The sequence below is a fragment of the Rhinoderma darwinii genome, chromosome 9 (genome assembly GCF_050947455.1).
Source record: "Rhinoderma darwinii isolate aRhiDar2 chromosome 9, aRhiDar2.hap1, whole genome shotgun sequence".
In the NCBI taxonomy this organism is placed as follows: Eukaryota; Metazoa; Chordata; class Amphibia; order Anura; family Rhinodermatidae; genus Rhinoderma; species Rhinoderma darwinii.
In genome coordinates, this window is record NC_134695.1 from 72,694,635 (window position 1) to 72,718,321 (window position 23,687).

Below are 23,687 nucleotides of genomic sequence, written 5' to 3' on the forward strand. Positions count from 1 at the left end.
TACTGATGTAGTGCAGTGTATTGTAACTGTCACTTTACAACTGACAGTTGAGCCTATTACGTCCTGCCTTGGGCAGGACCTAATAGGCTCCCGTACCTGGCAACCAGGAAGCCGTTGCTAGGCTTCCTGGTTGCCATTGCAACCATCAGAACCCCGCGATTTTTCGCGGGGGGGGCAATGGGGTGCAGAGGGAGCCCCCTCCCTCTGTATCAATCACTTAAATGCCGCTGTCGCTATTGACAGCGGCATTTAAGGGGTTAAACTACAGCGATCGGAGAGGACAGTGATCGCTGTAGTTGCAGTGGGATGTCGGCTGTATATTACAGCCGACATCCGATGAAGATGGAGCGAGCACAGCTCCTGTGCCCGCTTCATCCTCAGGGCGTTACTATACGCCCATTTTCGGGAAGGGGTTAATAAAAAGTGTTTTGTTTTTTTTTTACACTGCTTTCTCTGATCTCCTCACGTATCTCACAGAAATGAGGAGATCAGAGAAAGTGACAGGAGCTTTCTCCTGCAGACGACGTCACAGACGGCTGTGATTGGTCAGTCTTCAGAGACTGACCAATCACAGCAATCGCCGGCATTGGGGACTGCTAATTGGTCCCCAGGCCGGTAGCAGAGACGGTTAGCTGTCAATGACAGCTGCCGCCGCTGTTCTGTCACTATGTGATTTCACATAGTGACAGTTTATTCCTGCGCCGTAATAGTACGTCGAAGGTACGCTGGCATAAGTGGCCAGCGACGTACTATTACGTCAAAGGTACGCAAGGGGGTATTATAGTAGTTATATTCTTGTATATAGGGGCCAGTATTATAGTAGTTATATTCTTGTATATAGGAGCAGTATTATAGTAGTTATATTCTTGTATATAGGAGCAGTATTATAGTAGTTATATTCTTGTATATAGGAGCAGTATTATAGTAGTTATATTCTTGTATATAGGGGCAGTAGTATAGGAGTTATATTCTTGTATATAGGGTGCAGTATTATAGTAGTTATATTCTTGTATATAGGGGCAGTATTATAGTAGTTATATTCTTGTATATAGGAGCAGTATTATAGTAGTTATATTCTTGTATATAGGAGGCAGTATTATAGTAGTTATATTCTTGTATATAGGAACAGTATTATAGTAGTTATCTTCTTGTATATAGGGGCAGTATTATAGTAGTTATATTCTTGTATATAGGAGCAGTATTATAGTAGTTATATTCTTGTATATAGGAGCAGTATTATAGTAGTTATATTCTTGTATATAGAGGGTAGTATTATAGTAGTTATATTCTTGTATATAGGGAGCAGTATTATAGTAGTTATATTCTTGTATATAGGGGCAGTATTATAGTAGTTCTATTCTTGTATATAGGGGCAGTATTATAGTAGTTATATTCTTGTATATAGGGGCAGTATTATAGTAGTTATATTCTTGTATATAGGAGCAGTATTATAGTAGTTCTATTTTTATACATAGGGAGCAGTATTATAGTAGTTATATTCTTGTATATAGGAGCAGTATTATAGTAGTTCTATTTTTATACATAGGGAGCAGTATTATAGTAGTTATATTCTTGTATATAGGAGCAGTATTATAGTAGTTCTATTTTTATACATAGGGAGCAGTATTATAGTAGTTATATTCTTGTATATAGGAGCAGTATTATAGTAGTTCTATTTTTATACATAGGGAGCAGCAGTAGTTATAAGCTGAATCTATAATGGAACTTTTCATTTTAGTATCTATAGTGGCATTCTGTCTGATTTACAATTCCTGGAGCGTCCCCTGGGATTTGGAGAGAATTACTATGTGATGCTGCATATAACACATAAGTGGCTTCTTGAGATGTGTCCTTTTTTCTGTGTGAGGGAGAAATATTCCAGGCAGCATTTTTCAAATTTTTCAAATTCCTCATCTGCAAATCCTGCTTACAGCGACATTCTATGCGTCTGTATGGTCAGGAAGAGGCAGAGCGCCCTCTAGAGTCTGCTGTATTACGTTGGTATTATATGTGGAGCCTTGATACTCTCAGGAATTCTTTCTTTAACCCCTTAGTGACCATCAATACGCCTTTTCACGGTGGCCCAGTCTAAGTCCTGCACGGTTGTCCGGTTGTCTGATGACAGCCGGGCTCCTGCTCCAACGGCCGCTATTTAAGTTTACTTGGTCGTTTAACCCGTTAAATGCCGCAGTCAATAGCGATCGCTGCATTTAAATCATTTATAGAGGGAGCTCCTTCTGTCACCCATCGGCGGGGTGCCATGGCAGCCAGGGGCCTGATAAAGGACCCCAGGTCTGCCCAGGGCATATGCCTATCAGGACGTGCCGGAGGTAAGATTCAGATTTACACTGACAGGCAATAATGATTTGGTATACTAAGTATACCAAAGCATTATAGCAGCGATCTAAAGATCGCATAGTAAAGTCCCCTAGTGGGACTAACAAAATAAGTAATAAATGTGAAATAAAAATTATGACTTACATTTACAGTAAAAAAATAAATAAAATATTTTCTTTCATAAAAAGTGTTTTTATTTAGTAAAAGTGTAAAAATAAAATAAAAATACACATATAGGGTATCGCCGCGACCGTAATGACCCAAACAATAAAGTTAATATGTAATTTAAACCGCAAAGTGAACACCGTAAAAAAATGACCGCAAAAAAACTATGGCGAAATTGCTATTATTTTCCATTGCCCCCCAAAAAGTCATAATAAAAGTTAATCAATAAAACCCATGTACCCAAAATAGTACCAATCAATACTACGTCTCGTCCTGCAAAAAACAAGCCCTCATATCACTACATTGACAGAAAAATAAAACTATTACGACTCTTGGAACGCGACGATGCAAAAACAGATAATTTTAGTTCAAAAGTGTTTTTATTGTGCAAAAGTCGTAAAACATAAAAAACCTACAGAATACATATGTGGTATCTTCGTAATCGTACCGACCCAAAGAATAAAGGTAACATGTTATTTACGCCACACACTGAACGGCGTGATTTTAAAACACATAGAACAATGGCGGAAATTCAGGGGTTTTTTCTATCCCCCCCCCCCCCCCCCCCGAAAAAAAGTTAAGAAAAGTTATTCAAAAAAATGATATCTACCCCAAAATAGTGCCATTAAAAAGTACAACTAATCCCGCAAAAAAAAAAGTCCTCATACAGCTATGTGGACGGAAGAATAAAAACGTTATAGCTTTTTGAATGCGACTATAGAAAAACGAAAAAAATAGCTTGGCCATTAGGGCCTAAAATAGGCTGGTCACTAAGGGGTTAAAACCTGTTTCTGTACATAGATGATAATAATAATCTTAATTCATATAGCGCCAACATATTCCGCAGCACTTTACAATTCAGGGGGTACATTGTACAGACAATATCAGACATGACATAGTGACAAAACTAATTTACCATTTAAACAAGAGGATTCAGGACCGTGCTCAGAAGAGCTTACAATCTATATAATAAGGGAGAAGAGGAGTGAGGACGCTGATCACAAGAGCTTACAATCTGTGAGGAAATAAGGGAGACACAAAATGTGAAAAATTTTATACACTTGGGGTAGTAACATAAAGCTGCAAGAGCCGTCACCAGCCGGTATCTGTGGATGACTAACATGAAGTGTATTAGGGTGCAGGGAGTGTGGGGGATACAGCTGAATGAGGGGGTCAGGTCTGATGACTAATGTAAAAGGGGGGGGCAGGAGTCAGATTAGGGAATGTTATAGGCCGGTCTAATAAAATGTGTTTTCAGTGCACGTTTAAAACTGTGGATGTCGGGAATTGATCTGATTGTCTGGGGTAGCGCATTCCAGAGGACGGGTGCAGCACGAGAGAAATCCTGGAGACGGTAGTGGGAGGTTCGGATTATGGTGGATGTTAATCTGAGGTCGTTGGCAGAACGTAGAGCCCGAGTAGGGTGGTGGACAGAGATGAGGGAGGAGATGTAAGGAGGTGCAGCACTGGGGAGAGCTTTGTGGGTGAGTGTAATAAATTTGAATTTAACTCTGAAGAGGACAGGCAACCAGTTCAGTGACTGGCAAAAGGCAGAGGCGTTGGTGTAACAGTGTAGTGACTGGCACAGGGTAGAGGCGTTGGTGTAGCAGTGTGGTGACTGGCACAGGTAGAGGCGTTGGTGTAGCAGTGGTGACTGGCACAGGGTAGAGGCGTTGGTGTAGCAGTGCAGTGACTGGCACAGGGTAGAGGCGTTGGTGTAGCAGTGTGGTGACTGGCACAGGGTAGAGGCGTTGGTGTAGCAGTGTGGTGACTGGCAAAGGGTGGAGGCGTTGGTGTAGCAGTGTGGTGACTGGCAAAGGGTAGAGGCGTTGGTGTAGCAGTGCAGTGACTGGCACAGGGTAGAGGCGTTGGTGTAGCAGTGCAGTGACTTGCACAGGGTAGAGGCGTTGGTGTAGCAGTGTGGTGACTGGCAAAGGGTGGAGGCGTTGGTGTAGCAGTGCAGTGACTGGCACAGGGTAGAGGCGTTGGTGTAGCAGTGCAGTGACTGGCAAAGGGTAGAGGCGTTGGTGTAGCAGTGCAGTGACTGGCAAAGGGTAGAGGCGTTGGTGTAGCAGTGCAGTGACTGGCAGAGGGCAGAGGCGTTGGTGTAGCGGTTGGTCAGAAGGATGAGCCTGGCTGCTGCATTGAGAATGGATTGGAGAGGGGAGAGTTTAGTGCGTGGAAGACCGACTAGTAATGAGTTACAGTAATCAAGACCAGAGAATCAGAGCAACAATGAGAGTTTTGGCTGTTTCCACAGTAAGAAAAGGGCGGATTCTGGAGATGTTTTTGAGGTGAAAGTGATTGTATGTGTGAAGTAAAGGAAAGATCTGAGTCAAAAATAACCCCAAGACAGCGGGCGTGCTACCTAGGAGTTATGATAGTGATAGAGACAGCGGGCATGCTACCTAGGCGTTATGGTAGTGATAGAGACAGCGGGCGTGCCACCTAGGCGTTATGGTAGTGATAGAGACAGCGGGCGTGCCGGAGAGGAGTGATAGTAGTGATAGAGACAGCGGGCGTGCTGCCTAGGAGCTATGATAGTGATAGAGACAGCGGGCGTGCTGCCTAGGAGTTATGATAGTGATAGAGACAGCGGGCGTGCTGCCTAGGAGTTATGGTAGTGATAGAGACAGCGGGCGTGCTGCCTAGGAGTTATGATAGTGATAGAGACAGCGGGCGTGCTGCCTAGGAGTTATGGTAGTGATAGAGACAGCGGGCGTGCTGGAGAGGAGTGATAGTAGTGATAGAGACAGCGGGCGTGCTGCCTAGGAGTTATGGTAGTGATAGAGACAGCGAGCGTGCCGCCTAGGTGCTATGATAGTGATAGAGACAGCGGACGTGCTGCCTAGGAGTTATGGTAGTGATAGAGACAGCGGGCGTGCTGCCTAGGAGTGATGGTAGTGATAGAGACAGCGGGCGTGCAGGAGAGGAGTGATGGTAGTGATAGAGACAGCGGGCGTGCAGGAGAGGAGTGATGGTAGTGATAGAGACAGCGGGCGTGCTGCCTAGGTGCTATGATAGTGATGGAGACGGCGGGCGTGCTGCCTAGGAGTGATGGTAGTGTTAGAGACAGCGAGCGTGCTGCCTAGGAGTGATTGTAGTGATAGAGACAGCGGGCGTGCTGCCTAGGAGTTATGATAGTGATAGAGACAGCGGGCGTGCTGCCTAGGAGTTATGGTAGTGATAGAGACAGCGGGCGTGCCGGAGAGGAGTGATAGTAGTGATAGAGACAGCGGGCGTGCTGCCTAGGAGCTATGATAGTGATGGAGACAGCGGGCGTGCTGCCTAGGAGTGATGGTGGTGATAGAGACAGCGGGCGTGCTGCCTAGGAGCTATGATAGTGATGGAGACAGCGAGCGTGCTGCCTAGGAGCTATGATAGTGATAGAGACAGCGAGCGTGCCGCCTAGGAGCTATGATAGTGATAGAGACAGCGAGCGTGCCGCCTAGGAGTTATGATAGTGATAGAGACAGCGAGCGTGCCGCCTAGGAGCTATGATAGTGATAGAGACAGCGAGCGTGCCGCCTAGGAGTTATGGTTTATGGTTATGACATCAGGTTTAGGGAGGTTAGTAGATGGCGGGAACACAAGGAGCTCAGTTTAAGGCCTCATTTACACGAGCGTGTGCGTTTTGCGCACGCAAAAAAACGCTGCGTTTTGCGTGCGCAAAAGGCAATTGACAGCTCCGTGTGTCATCCGTGTATGATGCGCGGCTGCGTGATTTTCGCGCAGCCGCCATCATAGAGATGAGGTAGTCGACGCCCGTCACTGTCCAAGGTGCTGAAAGAGCTAACTGATCGGCAGTAACTCTTTCAGCACCCTCGACAGTGAATGCCGATCACAATATACACCAACCTGTGAATAAAAAAAGACGTTCACACTTACCATGAACTGCCTGCTTCCTCCAGTCCGGTCTCCCGGCCGTTGCCTTGGTGACGCGTCCCTCTCTTGTCATCCGGCCCCACCTCCCAGGATGACGCGGCAGGGCATGAGACCGCTGCAGCCTGTGATTGGCTGCAGCCTGTGCTTGGCCTGTGATTGGCTGCAGCTGTCACTTGGCCTGAATTGTCATCCCGGGAGGTCGGACTGGAGGAAGAAGCCGGGAGTTATCGGTAAGTCAGAACTTCTTTTTTTTTTTACACGTATATGTATATTGTGATCGAAAGTCACTGTCCATGGTGCTGAAACAGTTTAAGTCTTTGAGCACCGTGGGCAGTGACTGTCTCCTGACGTCGCGTACCCGAACATTTTTTGCCGGGTTCGGTTAAAACGAGTTCGGCCGAACCCGGTGAAGTTCGGTGCGCTCATCTCTAATTTGACACTCCGTTTGGATGTTTGTAACCAGAAAAGCACGTGGTGCTTTTCTGTTTACATTCATCCTTTTGACAGCTCTTGCGTGATTTTCGCGCATGCAACGCAGGACCGTCAGTGTGGCATGCGTTGTTTTCACGCACCCATTGAAGTCAATGGGTGCGTGTTGCGTGAAAAACGCAAGAATATAGAACATGTCGTGAGTTTTACGCAACGCACTCACGCTGCGCAAAATTCACGCATCGTCTAAACAGCCCCATAGACTATTATAGGTGCGTACGACACGCGTGAAAAGCACGCGCGTATAATACGCTCGTGTAAATGAGGCCTAAGAAAGATTCAGTTTCAGATAGAGAGAGGACATGATGTTAGAGACATAAAACAGAAAAAAAACACAAAACACGGCGCCACATGGTGCAGATTACCCAGGGATGGATAATGGAAATGAGAAATTAGAAGAGCAATATGCTCAGTTTGTAGAACTGTGCGGGTACAACACTGGTACAAATGTAGACGGGATCCACGTGGAAAGCTGCAGCCAAGGTCCAATTACACTGACAACATAAGGTATACGTTGCCACGAGCTAAGGAGGGTGCAAGGCAGAAAAATGGTGTATATATATGACCCTAAATGGCGCTGCTAAAACAATTGACTCGTCTGATGTAATAATAATGATAATTGAATACAATATATGGATAGGAGTGTTCAATCCATTTCAGGGAGATATTTATAACAATTGTATCTAAGCTTAGATTGTGAGTTTTGATACAATTGTTATAAATATCTCCCTGAAATGGATTGAACACTCCTATCTATATATTGTATACACTGTTTATAAGGCTTGTCGCTCATTCACTTGCCGTTTACTATATAACCCAGTGCTTATTTTAATAGGCACTGTTATTCTCTTAAAAGTTTTTTGGGGGTTAATTGTTATTTGTATAGATTGACGGAAGCCATTTATGAGTATTTGAGATTTGACAATATTGTTTGTCATTTTAAGTTGTCTTTTAAACCGATGCATTCATTTTTATGTTTTATATTGTGATGACCCCACGTGACGTCATAGGTGATCTCTGACCTGCCTGTTTAGCGGGTTTTTTCTTAACCTGGTGTAATTTTATTGTAACTACATGGCCTGATGTAGACGCATGTCCTGTGTCGAAACGCGTAGCCTTATTGTATTAAATTATCATTATTCTTACATCAGACTACTCAATTGTTTTAGCAGCGCCATTTAGGGTCATATATATATATAATGCGCTCCAATATACGAGACAGCACTCCAGAATTTGTGAAAAAATAGGATCACTTTAATGCTACGTTTCAGCCCTACTCCATGGGGCCTTTCTCAAGCAGTCAAGCAGCACTACTTGAGAAAGGCCCCATGGAGTAGGGCTGAAATGTCGCATTAAAGTGATCCTATTTTTTCACAAATTCTGGAGTGCTGTCTCGTATATATATATATATATATGTATATACATAAATACACAATTTTTATTCACATTTTTATATATCTACACACAATTTTTCTGCCTTGCACCATGATGTTAGAGACAGCGGATAGACAATCACTGGTGTTCTGTATTAGAGCAGGGGTGATGTCACGGGAAGAGGCATATAATTGGGTGTCATCAGAATAAAGATGGTACTGGAAGACGAACCTGCTGATGGTTTGTCCAATAGGAGCTGTGTAGAGAGAAAAGAGGAGCAGACCTAGGACTGATCCCTGAGGAACCCCGATAGCAAGGGGAAGAGGAGAAGTAGAACCAGCAAATGACACTGAACGAGCGGTCAGAGAGATAGGAGAAAAACCAAGAGAGAGCCGCGTCCTGGAGGCCAATAGAGTGGAGCATGTTGAGTAGGAGTTGGTGGTCTACAGTGTCACAGGCTGCAGAGAGATCCAGGAGAATCAGGACAGAGTATATGCTGTTAGATTTAGCCGCCAAGAGATCGTCTGAGACTAAGGGTATGTTCACACGGCGGGGGTCCGTAACGGCTGAAATTACGGGGATGTTTCCGCCTGAAAACATCCCCGTAATTTCAGCCGTACCGGCATGTGCAGGCGCTTGAACGCCGCGTCAATTACGGCCGTAATTAGCGCTGCTATTCATTGGAGTCAATGAATAGCGGCTCCAATTACGGCCAAAGAAGTGACAGGTCACTTCTTCTACGCGGGCGTCTATTTACGCGCCGTCATTTGACAGCGGCGCGTAAATATACGCCTCGTGTGAACAGACAAACGTCTGCCCATTGCTTTCAATGGGCAGATGTTTGTCAGCGCTATTGAGGCGCTATTTTCGGGCGTAATTCGGGGCAAAAACGCCCGATTTACGTCCGTAAATAGGCCGTGTGAACATACCCTAAATGTGCTGGGAGCGCAGCCGGCTGCAACTGACTCTGCCCCTGATATACTTACCCTTTCCTTTATTATTCCAATTAAAATATATTTCTGGTTTTGTGTTTAAAAAGTGAAATCATCAAATAATGAAAAGTTCTGCAACTTTCTAACATACTTTTGGTTTCAAGTCCTTATCGTATTTACGATCTCTGCTTGCTGTCAGTGCATGGAAACATTTACATCCACAGAAAACCAGTACAGACCTAATACTTCCCACAGCTCACGAGAATCCTCTGTGAGCTTATACACAATTAGTCCAAACCTCTTATTTGTCTCTGATAGTTTGCTACAATGTAACAGCGTTGGTAAAATGTATCCGCCTGGAGTCTGGACTTTTAGACTGTTTAGCTCAAAGAGGATTGTCTACAAAACCCTCCGCTGTGAGAAGTATTAGGTTACGTTTCCATTCTCTGACAGCAAACAAAGATCTTGGAAATGGTGAAAAATTGACAAAGCACAAAGTCTATTAGAAGGTTGAAGAACTTACATTGTACAATGATTAAGCTTTATTTACATCAGAGTGGATGATGCCGTTTTGTAGGACATTCTATAGGAACAGAGATATCCCGGCCCTGATGACATAGACGGGATCTACTTACTGGACTGGATTTTCTGCCTCCACCTCTGAGATTTATTCGATGTCACAGTTGGGAGGTTGCTTGCCCGAACAAGCGCTGAAACAGAAGAGGGGCACAGAAAGTTTGATTAGTGGTACATATATAAAGGGGGTGATGGGGAACAAATACTGGAAGCTCCAACTACAGGGGTGCAGGAATTGGGGTTGCAGCAGAGGTATGAAGCACGACTCGCATCCTACACATTGAGGCCCCTAGTCCACCCAGCAGGATTATGTAAGGGTGGAGCAATGTCCTTTATCTAACTGCACAATAATGGAATCCTGATGGGTTCACTATACAGATGAATATATAATGTATACAGATTCTGTACAGCAGGTCAGTGACATGAAGTTGTGGGCAGTTATGTGGAGGGAGCAGGAACAGATCTGGCACCATTGCTCCGGACATCCAAGCAATGTCTCCGCTCCTTTATTTGCTACTGATAGTTTAAGCATTTACAGAAAATATTTTATGAACCTGTCAAACTTTCCAAAACGTAAACGCATATACTTTTTTCCTTTTTTTTTAGATATGTTGAAGTGGCAGCTATGTCCTTTAAATGGACTTTTATTTTTATTTTTCTGGAAAACTCCTTTAACACGGGTGCCAATCACAACAGATAAAAACAATTTTGATCATATTCATTTTCAATACTGTTACAGAATTCTCTTCTTGTCATACCACAAAACAGCCAGCAGAGGGCACCCCTAGCCCTCCTACATCAAATACATAAAACATGTAACGTGACCTAAATATTGATTGCTGGAATAAAACGTTCATATCGGTATTGCAGGTGAAATATAATTATCATATTCTTTATATTATATATCCCAAATATTTTCTTAGCTACTTATTCTAGAACTCTTATTTAGTTGTTCTTTTCTAATATTATTTCTGTAAATTACACATGGGATAGCAAGTCCTGCACACACATGAGGCAGGAGGAATTTAGATTGCAAGCTCCTCTGGGGACAGGTCTAGTATAAATAAATGTGGACTATGTCATTACAAGTAACAGTCAAGTAAATAAATGAATACTCCGCATTATACTATTTCACTTCAAGAGCCGAATAATCGTACTTAAAAAAGAATAAAAAAAATACTGCAGTCGGCGGCCACGTAAAAGCGTTTTTCAGTGTTGTATAAATTAAGATTGATCATTGAATAATGAAAAGTTCTGCAACATTTTAATAAATGTTTCAAAATCATTTTCAAGATACCTGCTTGCTGTCAGTGAAAAGGATACATTTAGTGGCTGACAACCTGTACAGACCTAATAGGTCTCACAGCTGAGAATTTGTTACTTTTTCCTAGTCTAGACAATCCTTTGTGAGCTAAAAAGTGAATTGATACATTGTAGAAAATGATCAGGAGAGAGATTTGTGTTGCGGATGTCTTTAGCTCACAGTATAGACAGAACACTATTTCAACAGACCCTCATCTGTAAGAATTAGGTGTGTATGGACTTTTAGCCTCTGGATGCAAACAAGGATGTTATCATTCAATGACATCAAGTAGAGATTTTGATTATGGTGAGGAATTGAAACGCAAAATCGGTTATAAAAACTAGTTCCCAAATGTTACTTACCATCTACAGCTTTAGAGGAGTGACCAGTATCCCCCTGCGCTTCCCTGTGACCCACTTTGGTCCCGGTGGGAGCAGGCACATTCTTCTTCCGTGACGACAACCTGTTGCGATTTATTTTACCACGATTCTCCTCGGGACGTTTCTCTGCATCTGAGCTGTAACAAAAGAGAGGAATTACTGAGCACGTGCTGATCTCGGAGGTAGAAGCCGTTGTGGAATGATCCAATCTTCACCTGCCGATCACTAAATACAAGTCCCTCTATCAAGTTGTTTTAAAATGCTATTCTTAGTTATGGGTGACAACCAATATGGCCACTGTCACAACTACTGCAAAGGTTGTCACCCATGTTTGCTCGACTCTTGTTCAGCAAATATTTCCAGTTATGCAATGATATATCCTATACTCTTATATAGCTTCAGAACTAGGCAGGTTCGCAATTCAGGAGCAATATCGGTGGTCACTCAGCTTTCCCAGATACAGATAACAAAGAAACAGCTGAACAGAATCATTTAAAACTTGACAACTCAAGGATTTATATTTTAATGTAAAGGGCCCTTTAAAAATACTTAGATGTAAAGGCCACACCCCTTTGTCTAAAATTAAAGTACAACTCCATCGAAAAAAATTGATGGATTAAAGTTTTTGTGCAATTATCATGTATTATATGGTACACAAGGAACTTCAATAAAATTCCTTTAATCTGGCATTTGCTAATCCAGACATGTTGATAGAGTTTCACTTGCTCCTGGTAAAGGACTGCAAAACAATGTGAAATCTCACATTCTATCTTGAATTGTCTTCTTAGAAAAGTTCTACTCTTATATGATCTTGTTTTGATACTTTTTTTTATGACAGTCTGATATTCCAGAACATTTGATAATCCAGCAACTGGACATTTTATTGTATGTAGTATAAAAATAATCTAGTTGACCAGATGACATGTCTCTCAGGAAGTCACCTGCTCTCATCACTCAGCACCATGACACGCAAGGCCAAGAGGTTATTATCTGCCATCTCTTCCTCAGGACCAATCCTGACAGATTTCCATTCCGTAGATACAGATGAATTTCTTCTCTTGAAAATTCCAAACAGTGAATTACTCCGAGATTTCTTAGGTGAAGAAGGTTCATCTGCAGATTCATCACCAAAGAAGATTATTAATGACAGTGCAGTAAAAATATCAGCAAAGACATAATGAATAAAATTAACCAAATCTGTTATATATGTCCAGGCCCTGAACGGTGGCTACCAAAGATGGCCATACATGAAATGACATGAGTGCTCTTATATATAAGAATATAACTACTATAACACTGCCCCTATATAGAAGAATATAACTACTATAATACTGCCCCTATATACAAGACTATAACTACTATAATACTGTGCCCTATATACAAGAATATAACTACTATAATACTGTGCCCTATATACAAGAATATAACTACTATAATACTGCCCTTATACACAGGAATATAACTACTATAATACTGCTCCCTATATACAAGAATATAACTACTATAATACTGCTCCCTATATACAAGAATATAACTACTATAATACTGCTCCTATATACAAGAATATAACTACTATAATACTGCTCCCTATATACAAGAATATAACTACTATAATACTGCCCCTATATACAAGAATATATCTACTATAATACTGCTCCCTATATACAAAAATATAACTACTATAATACTGCCCCTATATACAAGAATATAACTACTATAATACTGCCCCCTATGTACAAGAATATAACTACTATAATACTGCCCCTATAGACAAGAATATATCTACTATAATACTGCCCCCTATATACAAGAATATAACTACTATAATACTGCCCCTATATACAAGAATATAACTACTATAATACTGCCCCTATATACAAGAATATAACTACTATAATACTGCCCCCTATGTACAAGAATATAACTACTATAATACTGCCCCTATAGACAAGAATATATCTACTATAATACTGCCCCCTATATACAAGAATATAACTACTATAATACTGCCCCTATATACAAGAATATAACTACTATAATACTGCTCCTATATACAAGAATATATCTACTATAATACTGCCCCCTATATACAAGAATATAACTACTATAATACTGCCCCTATATACAAGAATATAACTACTATAATACTGCCCCTATATACAAGAATATAACTACTATAATACTGCCCCTATATACAAGAATATAACTACTATAATACTGCCCCTATATACAAGAATATAACTACTATAATACTGCCCCTACATACAAGAATATAACTACTATAATACTGCCCCCTATATACAAGAATATAACTACTATAATACTGCCCCCTATATAAAAGAATATAACTACTATAATACTGCCCCCTATATACAAGAATATAACTACTATAATACTGCCCCCTACATACAAGAATATAACTACTATAATACTGCCCCCTATATACAAGAATATAACTACTATAATACTGCCCCCTATATACAAGAATATAACTACTATAATGCTGCCCCTATATACAAGAATATAACTACTATAATACTGCCCCCTATATACAAGAATATAACTACTATAATGCTGCCCCTATATACAAGAATATAACTACAATAATACCGCCCCTATATACAAGAATATAACTACTATAGTACTGCTCCCTATATACAAGAATATAACTACTATAATACTTCTCCTATATACAAAACTATAACTACTATAATACTGCCCCCTATATACAAGAATATAACTACTATAATACTGCCCCTATATACAAGAATATAACTACTATAATACTGCCTCTATATACAAGAATATAACTACTAAAATTACTGCCCCCTATATACAAGAATATAACTACTATAATACTGCCCCTATATACAAGAATATAACTACTATAATACTGCCCCCTATATACAAGAATATAACTACTATAATACTGCCCCCTATATACAAGAATATAACTACTATAATACTGCCCCTATATACAAGAATATAACTACTATAATACTGCCTCCCATATACAAGAATATAACTACTATAATACTGCTCCTATATACAAGAATATAACTACTATAATACTGCCCCCTATATACAAGAATATAACTACTATAATACTGCCCCTATATACAAGAATATAACTACTATAATACTGCTCCTATATACAAGAATATAACTACTATAATACTCCCCCTATATACAAGAATATAACTACTATAATACTGCCCCTATATACAAGAATATAACTACTATAATACTGCTCCTATATACAAGAATATAACTACTATAATACTGCCCCCTATATACAAGAATATAACTACTATAATACTGCCCCTATATACAAGAATATAACTACTATAATACTGCCCCTATATACAAGAATATAACTACTATAATACTGCCCCTATATACAAGAATATAACTACTATAATACTGCTCCTATATACAAGAATATAACTACTATAATACTGCCCCCTATATACAAGAATATAACTACTATAATACTGCTCCTATATACAAGAATATAACTACTATAATACTGCCTCCTATATACAAGAATATAACTACTATAATACTGCCCCTATATACAAGAATATAACTACTATAATACTGCCCCCTATATACAAGAATATAACTACTATAATACTGCTCCTATATACAAGAATAGAACTACTATAATACTGCCCCTATATATAAGTATATAGATACTATAATACTGCCCCTATATACAAGAATATAACTACTATAATACTGCCCGTATATATATGTTCCCCCTGATCTGTCAAATAGTAGAAGAATATCCTTTAAGATACATACGCTGTATGGAAAATGCAGCAAAATGTATGGGAATGTGGGACTTAATGTGATTTAAGATGGCTCCGTGGTCCGCTTTCGTGCCTTGGTTTTACCTGGGGTCCTAGGTAAAAATATGGTCAGGGGCTAAATATGAATGGTTTCCTATAAAACTGGTCCCAGTGCAGTGTGAAAGGTGGGGGGGGGGGGGGGATTACATTGTGAGCCTTACTGGTATTGTTGTGAGTGAGATGAATATTTTAGACAAATGACTAATGAGTCAAGAAAGGCCAAAAGTTGCTTAAAAGTGAAAGTTCACTTTAAATATTTCAGCCTCCTGCTATTGCAGCACTAAACCAGGCCACCAGAGGGCAACAAAATACCTCAAATCATCGATGAGAAATCGTATAGGAAGAACATGTCCTTTAGCTTCACACATAGAGACATATACAAATAACCGTAGACTTTTATTTCCTGGAATTTTTTATACATTTCTTGTAGAGGATGAAGAGAAAAATTTGGCAGCTTCCTTCCAGACACAGCGCCACTCTTGTCCATGGGCTGTGTTCGGTATTCACTTGATTGGAGTTGATCTGCAATAGCACACATTGAGCATGCACAAGAGTGGCACTGTTACTGGCATATGTTTTTTAAAAGCTATGTACAGCTTTTTTAAAACAAAACAATGTTTCAGGTTATTTTAAGCAACTTTTCATTTGACTTTATTCTGTATACATAGAAGGTGTATATTGCCGTCAAAGCCGATTACGTCATGTGAGCTGGACTGACGGCTTGACTGAAAGACGTGATCATTATTAGCTGGCTCCTGCGGGACCAGGTTTTAGCCGAGTCACGGAATCGGTTTTGACGGCAAGATACAGCTTCTATGTATACAAGATAAAGTCAATTGAAAAGTTGCTTAAAATCACATAAAACATAATTTTATTAAACACATTTTGTAGTTCAAAGGTGTAAATAGACTTTAAGAATTCTACAACCTCTTTAAGAAACTGCAAGATAAATAAAGCATGACATTGAAAACATTGAAATCAATGGGCTGTCCGTGGTGCTGGGTCAATCCGAGGAAGAGCAGTTGTTTGTAAAGGTACTTCACTCTCTCTAAAAGTAGGGTTTCTAAGTAAAAGATGCCCCTCTATTACATCTTTATGTTCTGCTCCCAACCTTCATGTCCCATTTATAGTACTGCAGTTTTCTTAAAGAAGATCTGTCAGTTCTCCTGTGTTGTGTAGTATAGAGGATCTGTCAGCACTCCTGTGTGGTGTAGTATAGAGGAGCTGTCAGCACTCCAGTGTGGTGTAGTATAGAGGAGCTGTCAGCTCTCCTGTGTGGTGTAGTATAGAGGATCTGTCAGCTCTCATGTGTGGTGTAGTATAGAGGATCTGTCAGCTCTCCTGTGTGGTGTAGTATAGAGGAGCTGTCAGCTCTCCTGTGTGGTGTAGTATGGAGGAGCTGTCAGCTCTCCTGTGTGGTGTAGTATAGAGGATCTGTCAGCTCTCCTGTGTGGTGTAGTATAGAAGATCTGTCAGCTCTCCTGTGTGGTGTAGAGGATCTGTCAGCTCTCCTGTGTGGTGTAGTATAGAGGATCTGTCAGCTCTCCTGTGTGGTGTAGTATAGAGGATCTGTCAAATTCTCCGGTGTGGTGGAGTATATACGAGCTGTCAGCTCTCCTGTGTGGTGTAGTATAGAGGATGTCAGCTCTCCTGTGTGGTGTAGTATAGAGGATCTGTCAGTTCTCCGGTGTGGTGGAGTATAGAGGAGCTGTCAGTTCTCCTGTGTGGTGTAGTATAGAAGATCTGTCAGCTCTCCTGTGTGGTGTAGTATAGAGGATCTGTCAGCTCTCCTGTGTGGTGCAGTATAGAGGATCTGTCAGTTCTCCGGTGTGGTGTAATATAGAGGATCTGTCAGCTGTCCTGTGTGGTGTAGTATAGAGGATCTGTCAGCTCTCCTGTGTGGTGTAGTATAGAGGAGCTGTCAGCTCTCCTGTGTGGTGTAATATAGAGGATCTGTCAGCTCTCCTGCGTGGTGTAGTATAGAGGATCTGTCAGCTCTCCTGTGTGGTGTAGTATAGAGGATCTGTCAGCTCTCCGGTGTGGTGTAATATAGTGGACCTGTCAGCTCTCCTGTGTGGTGTAGTATAGAGGATCTGTCAGTTCTCCTGTGTGGTGTTGTATAGAGGATCTGTCAGTTCTCCTGTGTGGTGTAGTGTAGAGGATCTGTCAGTTCTCCTGTGTGGTGTAATATAGAGGATCTGTCAGCTCTCCTGTGTGGTGTAGTATAGAGGCGCTGTCAGGTCTACTGTGTGGTGTAGTATAGAGGATCTGTCAGTTCTCCTGTGTGGTGTAGTATAGGGGATCTGTCGGCTCTCCTGTGTGGTGTAGTATAGAGGAGCTGTCAGTTCTCCTGTGTGGTGTAGTATAGAGGAGCTGTCAGCTCGCCTGTGTGGTGTAATATAGAGGATCTGTCAGCTCTCCTGTGTGGTGTAGTATAGAGGATCTGTCAGCTCTCCTGTGTGGTGTAGTATAGAGGATCTGTCAGTTCTCCGGTGTGGTGTAATATAGAGGATCTGTCAGCTCTCCTGTGTGGTGTAGTATAGAGGATCTGTCAGTTCTCCTGTGTGGTGTTGTATAGAGGATCTGTCAGTTCTCCTGTGTGGTGTAGTGTAGAGGATCTGTCAGTTCTCCTGTGTGGTGTAATATAGAGGATCTGTCAGCTCTCCTGTGTGGTGTAGTATAGAGGATCTGTCAACTCTCCTGTGTGGTGTAGTATAGAGGATCTGTCAGCTCTCCTGTGTGGTGTAGTATAGAGGAGCTGTCGGTTCTCCTGTGTGGTGTAGTATAGAGGAGCTGTCGGCTCTCCTGTGTGGTGTAGTATAGAGGAGCTGTCGGTTCTCCTGTGTGGTGTAGTATAGAGGAGCTGTCGGCTCTCCTGTGTGGTGTAATATAGAGTATCTGTCAGCTCTCCTGTGTGGTGTAGTATAGAGGAGCTGACAGCTCTCCTGTGTGGTGTAGTACAGAGGATCTGTCAGCTCTCCTGTGTGGTGTAGTATAGAGGAGCTGACAGCTCTCGTGTGTGGTGTAGTATAGAGGAGCTGTCAGCTCTCCTGTGTGGTGTAGTATAGAGGAGCTGTCAGCTCTCGTGTGTGGTGTAGTATAGAGGAGCTGTCAGCTCTCCTGTGTGGTGTAGTATAGAGGAGCTGTCAGCTCTCCTGTGTGGTGTATTATAGAGGAGCTGTCAGCTCTCCTGTGGGGTGTAGTATAGAGGATCTGTCAGCTCTCCTGTGTGGTGTAGTATAGAGGAGCTGTCAGAGTTCTCCTGTGTGGTGTAGTATAGAGGAGCTGTCAGCTCTCCGGTGTGGTGTAGTATAGAGGAGCTGTCGGCTCTCCTGTGTGGTGGAGTATAGAGGAGCTGTCAGCTCTCCTGTGTGGTGTAGTATAGAGGATCTGTCAGCTCTCCTGTGTGGTGTAGTATAGAGGATCCCCATGCACTGCCTATAGTTACACCCCTGCATTGTATTATATGTACTGTATGTTTGTATGTAAGTTAATATACAGAACTAGACAACTTGCCATTCTTGACTTCGGAAAAGTTGGTTAAAAAATCTCTAGAATTTGTAGTTGAGCAATTGTTCCATCGCGGCTCTGCCAAGTTCAGTTTTCTGTGGGTGCCAGCGCCTTACAACGTCATGAACATCAATCAGAATTTAACAAATAAAGAAATCATCATTTTAACCTTTTTCCCCAGATCTGTCTCTGGATAAGAGGCCGTTGCTAGAAAACATGTTGATTTGATTACAGATCGTAGCGGAGCGCCGGTGGGGGTGTGGGGGGGGGGGGGTGTTGGATTGTGGACAGTATAATGGATGGGAGTTTATCAGAATTATACCCTAGAGTTACTTTGTAAATGTGCCTGAAATTCTTCATCATTTATTGTTCGGTTTCTGCAGTCAGAGATCAGCCAGGAACCAGATTAGAACAGATCTTTATATTACCCGAAATGGACAGAAGTTATCGGGTATAGGATTGATTATTGTACAATCATGTGTGTACTGTATATATATATATAGTTATATACAGAATCAGGCAGCACTGGCAGCGTGTGGGTGCAAGCTCTTAGGAACAGACCAAGTTCCAAGTACATACTATAGATATATATATATTTACATTTAAATATACAGGTGATCAGTGGTCTTTAATCTGTGGCTCTCTAGCAGTTTAAACTACAACTCTCAACAGGCGCTGACAGCCACAGGCTGGAGACTACTGCGGGAGACCATGTAATTTACATGGGGCCCCTGTAGCTTTCAGGGCCCATAAGAAACCTCATCGATTGACTTTTCTGTGTATAACTAGTTCTCTGTCTAATTAATGGTGAACATGAACTTTGAAATTAGCGTCACTCTCTGTGGGGAACATTATGAGTCTGTCTATGATTTTTGTGTATACACGCGCCTATTCCTGTACTTTTTGCTCCCTAAAGCTTTATGATTTATTATAAGCAAAAACAAGCCTGTGCGGCATGGAGAGGTCCCGGTTCGCGCCATACAGCCCTCTCTGTAGATAACGCCATACAGCCCCCTCTGTAGAGAACGCCATACAGCCCCCTCTGTAGATAACGCCATACAGCCCTCTCTGTAGATAACGCCATACAGCCCCCTCTGTAGAGAACGCCATACAGCCCCCTCTGTAGATAACGCCATACAGCCCCCTCTGTAGATAACGCCATACAGCCCCCCCTGTAGAGAACGCCATACAGCCCCCTCTGTAGATAGCACCATACAGCCCCCTCTGTAGAGAACGCATACAGCCCCCTCTGTAGAGATCGCCATACAGGCCCCTCTGTAGAGAACGCATACAGCCCCCTCTGTAGAGAACGCATACAGCCCCCTCTGTAGAGAACGCCATACAGCCCCCCTGTAGATAACGCCATACAGCCCCCCCCTGTAGATAACGCCATACAGCCCCCTGTAGAGAACGCCATACAGCCCCCTCTGTAGAGAACGCCAAACAGCCCCCTTTATAGATAACGCCATACAGCCCTTTGTAGATATCTACAAAGGGGGCTGTATGGCGTTATCTACAGGGGGACTCTGTATGGCGTTATCTACCGGGGGGGCTGTATGGCGCTCTCTACAGAGGGGGCTGTATGGCGTTCTCTACAGAGGGGGCTGTATGGCGTTCTCTACAGCCCCCTCTTTCCTAGTTACGCCCCTGATTAAGGGGTTAAGCGCTGAGCCCAGGGAAGCCCTTGACGTCACTGTCTATATATGGACAGTGACGTCAAGGCCTCCTCCTGGAGCCGATTCCCCGGCCAGGAATGACAGCGTTGTAGCCGGGGATTCAGTTTCTGGAGGGAGCCTCTGACATTACTATCCATACGGTATATGGACAGTGACATCAGGGGCTGCTCCAGGAGCCGAATCCCCGGCTAGAGCGTTGCCAACACTGTGGCGAGGGATTCATCTCCTGGAGAAGCCCACCGATGACAGTCACGTCAGGGCTACTCCTGGAGCGGAATCCCCGGTCACAGCGAAGCCGATGCTCTAGGTGAGGATTTCGCTCCTGGAGGGAGCCCCAATGGTACTATCTACAAGGGCACTGTGGCACTATCAGCACTATCTACAGGGGAAACTGTGGCGCTATCTACATGGGCACTGTGTGTGGCACTATCTACATAGGTACTGTGGTACTATGTGGGCACTGGCGCTTTATATGTAGGTACTGGCACTAGAGGCAGCTAAGGCGGCATTATACTGTATGGGGCAACTATGGGGAATTATACTGTATGGGGCAGCTAAGGGGGCTTTATACTGTATGGTGGCAGCTAAGGGGCATTATACTGTATGGAGGCAGCTATGGGGGCATTATACTGTATGGGGCAGCTGTGGGGGCATTATACTGTATGGTGGCAGCTAAGGGGCATTATACTGTATGGAGACAGCTATGGGGGCATTATACTGTATGGGGCAGCTGTGGGGGCATTGTACTGTATGGAGGCAGATATGGGGGCATTATACTGTATGGGGGCAGCTATGGGGGCATTATACTGTACAGGGCAGCTGTGGGGGCATTATACTGTATGGGGGCAGCTATAGTGGCATTATACCATATGTGGGAATTATGCTGTATGGGGCATTATACTATATGGGGCATCTGTGTGGACGCAGCTATTAGGGCATTATACTGTATGGGAGCAGCTATAGGGCATTATACTGTATGGGGGCAGCTATGGGGCATTACACTGTATGGGAGCAGCTATGGGGCATTATACTGTATGGGAGCAGCTATGGGGCATTATACTGTATGGGGACAGCTATGGGGCATTATACTGTATGTGGGCATTATGCTGTATGGGGCATAATACTATATGGGCATTATACTGTGGGGAGGCACTATGGGAGATTGATACTCTGTGGGCTGAGCTGGGTGTGTATGGGCGCAGTTAGAAAATAAAAAAAGTTGTCCCTCTTTACGATACTTGAAAGTTGGGAGTTACGGTAATATAATAGTCAGTAGGGGGCGCTATTATTTTTTTAAGGTAGCAGAGGGCTACAGAGGATGCACATATGGCACGTCCGCCCCCAGCCTGTATCTACATGTACTGAAATGGTGGTCACCAGACAAGGATGCCAGTTGTTGTTAGGTAACCTGAACTCAATTTACAGAAAGGAAATAAAGGGTGGTTAAATAATGTATTGTGGAGACATCTAAATAAGATGTAAGAGGAGCGGAGTGAGGAGCCAAGACGTCTGCCTAATATCCCCCAGAGGCCGCTCCACGGGGATCGTGATAATCCAGAGATGCCGCTCAATAAGTCACGTTATCCGGCACTGGGAACATGACATTCCCACCAAGGAACTAGTGTCAGCCAAGAGGCCAGTAATCATTTGTGCCCCACGTGGACCTCACGTCTCCTCTTTCAGGAAAACTAAATGCTGGAGAGAACTCCGCTGACTATTTTTGAGTGAAGCTTCTGTCACAATGTAACAGCCTGTTATTAATGATTTCATGCCCAGACCGCCGCCGTCCACCACCGGCTCACAACGTACAAAAGATCAAAGATTTAGGAAAAGTTATTTCTACGTCTTGTGTTTTCTGGGTCACGGAGATGGTTGAAATCACAAGTGTGTGAGGTCGAACGACGCCTTCCAAGTGTCCAACAAAACTCCCCATTCATGGCCGCTGTACGAGAAATCCCATTATCCGTGAAGGACTCCGCTCTCTGTACTCTGTTCTGCTACAAGTTTTCTTTAGATCTTTGTGACTTTCTCTTTTGCGTGGAACTAACTCAATGGCCTGGTATATTGTAAATCGGGGTCTAGAACTAGATCCCTAATCAGATGGGGCCCCTATAGTGATATCCAGCCCCAGTGCTAATAGTAGGGCCCATATCACTATATATCTAATTAAATGGGATTTCCAGTTACTATATGTAAATAAGCCTTAATCATTGTAGAATGGAAAACTTCACAAATTTCTACTAGACTTTGTGTTTCAGTTCCTCAACATTTTCAAAATGTATGCTTGCTGTCAGTGAATAATAGTGGTCTTAGTTACCCTTAGGGACTAAATACCCCATCCTAATCTAATACTTCTCACATCTGAGTGTCTGCCAGAGGAAGGATTTAAATATCCTGGGCCCCAATAAAAAGAAATTGTAAAAAGACAAGCCCCCCCCCCCCTAATATGCGTCATTCATAATACTGGTGTCTTCTTATGTGGCAGAGGAACCATAAGGCCCCCCTTAGGCACCCCAGCCCAGGTGCGACAGCTAACTCTGCACCTCCTAAGGATACGCTAACATTATATTCGGTCTAGACAATCCTCTGTGAGATACACACTTCAGCAAGATAAATCTCTTCCCTTTCCTGATTGTTTGCTACAATGTATCAGTGCAGGTAAAATGTATCAGTCGGATGTCTAGGGCGTCCTAGCTTGCATACAATTGTAGAAAACTCCAAAGCTGCGAGTTGTATTAGGTTTCAAATACTTCCATTCATTGTCAGCAAGCAGAGATCTTGGAAAAAGTTTTAAAATATATATATATAAAATCGAAGAAAATTGCAGAACTTTCCATCACACAGTTAATAATCTTTATTTACATGCTGCCCACACATAAATTACAGAGCAGAAGGTGCCCAGGTTATTCCAGCGTGGCACAGTATGAATGGGTGGAGAGATCTATATGGGGCATCATTGTTTCTACATCGCATTGCACTGACAGTGGTTTGTAGGCGGCAACTGAATAGGATTCTCATGTGGCTTTCGTTTTTCCAGATCAGTCTTAAAGGGATACTAACCTTGCAATCTTCCTTCTGTACATTTCCCGTGCAGGTGCATACAATCTATTGTTTCCTGTTATCAGCCATTTCTGGCTGGAGAGAGGCTAGCTGTATTCTCAGCATCTATTGTAAGCTTGGGTAAGTCCCCTCTTCTTATACATCTC

The 23,687-nt window shown here is 42.6% G+C and overlaps 1 protein-coding gene across 5 annotated transcripts in view; it reads right to left on the minus strand.

The window, feature by feature from the left end:
• The window catches only part of MICAL2 (microtubule associated monooxygenase, calponin and LIM domain containing 2), a 218,428-nt gene that overhangs the window by 34,399 nt on the left and 160,342 nt on the right, over positions 1-23,687 (minus strand). For all 5 annotated transcript variants that reach the window (XM_075838150.1, XM_075838144.1, XM_075838145.1 and 2 more), the window contains 3 exons: positions 12,383-12,554; positions 11,424-11,578; positions 9,818-9,892 (listed from right to left, as the gene is read on the minus strand). In XM_075838150.1, coding sequence (XP_075694265.1) covers positions 9,818-9,892; positions 11,424-11,578; positions 12,383-12,554 — 402 coding nt within the window. The remainder of the gene's footprint in view (positions 1-9,817; positions 9,893-11,423; positions 11,579-12,382; positions 12,555-23,687) is intronic.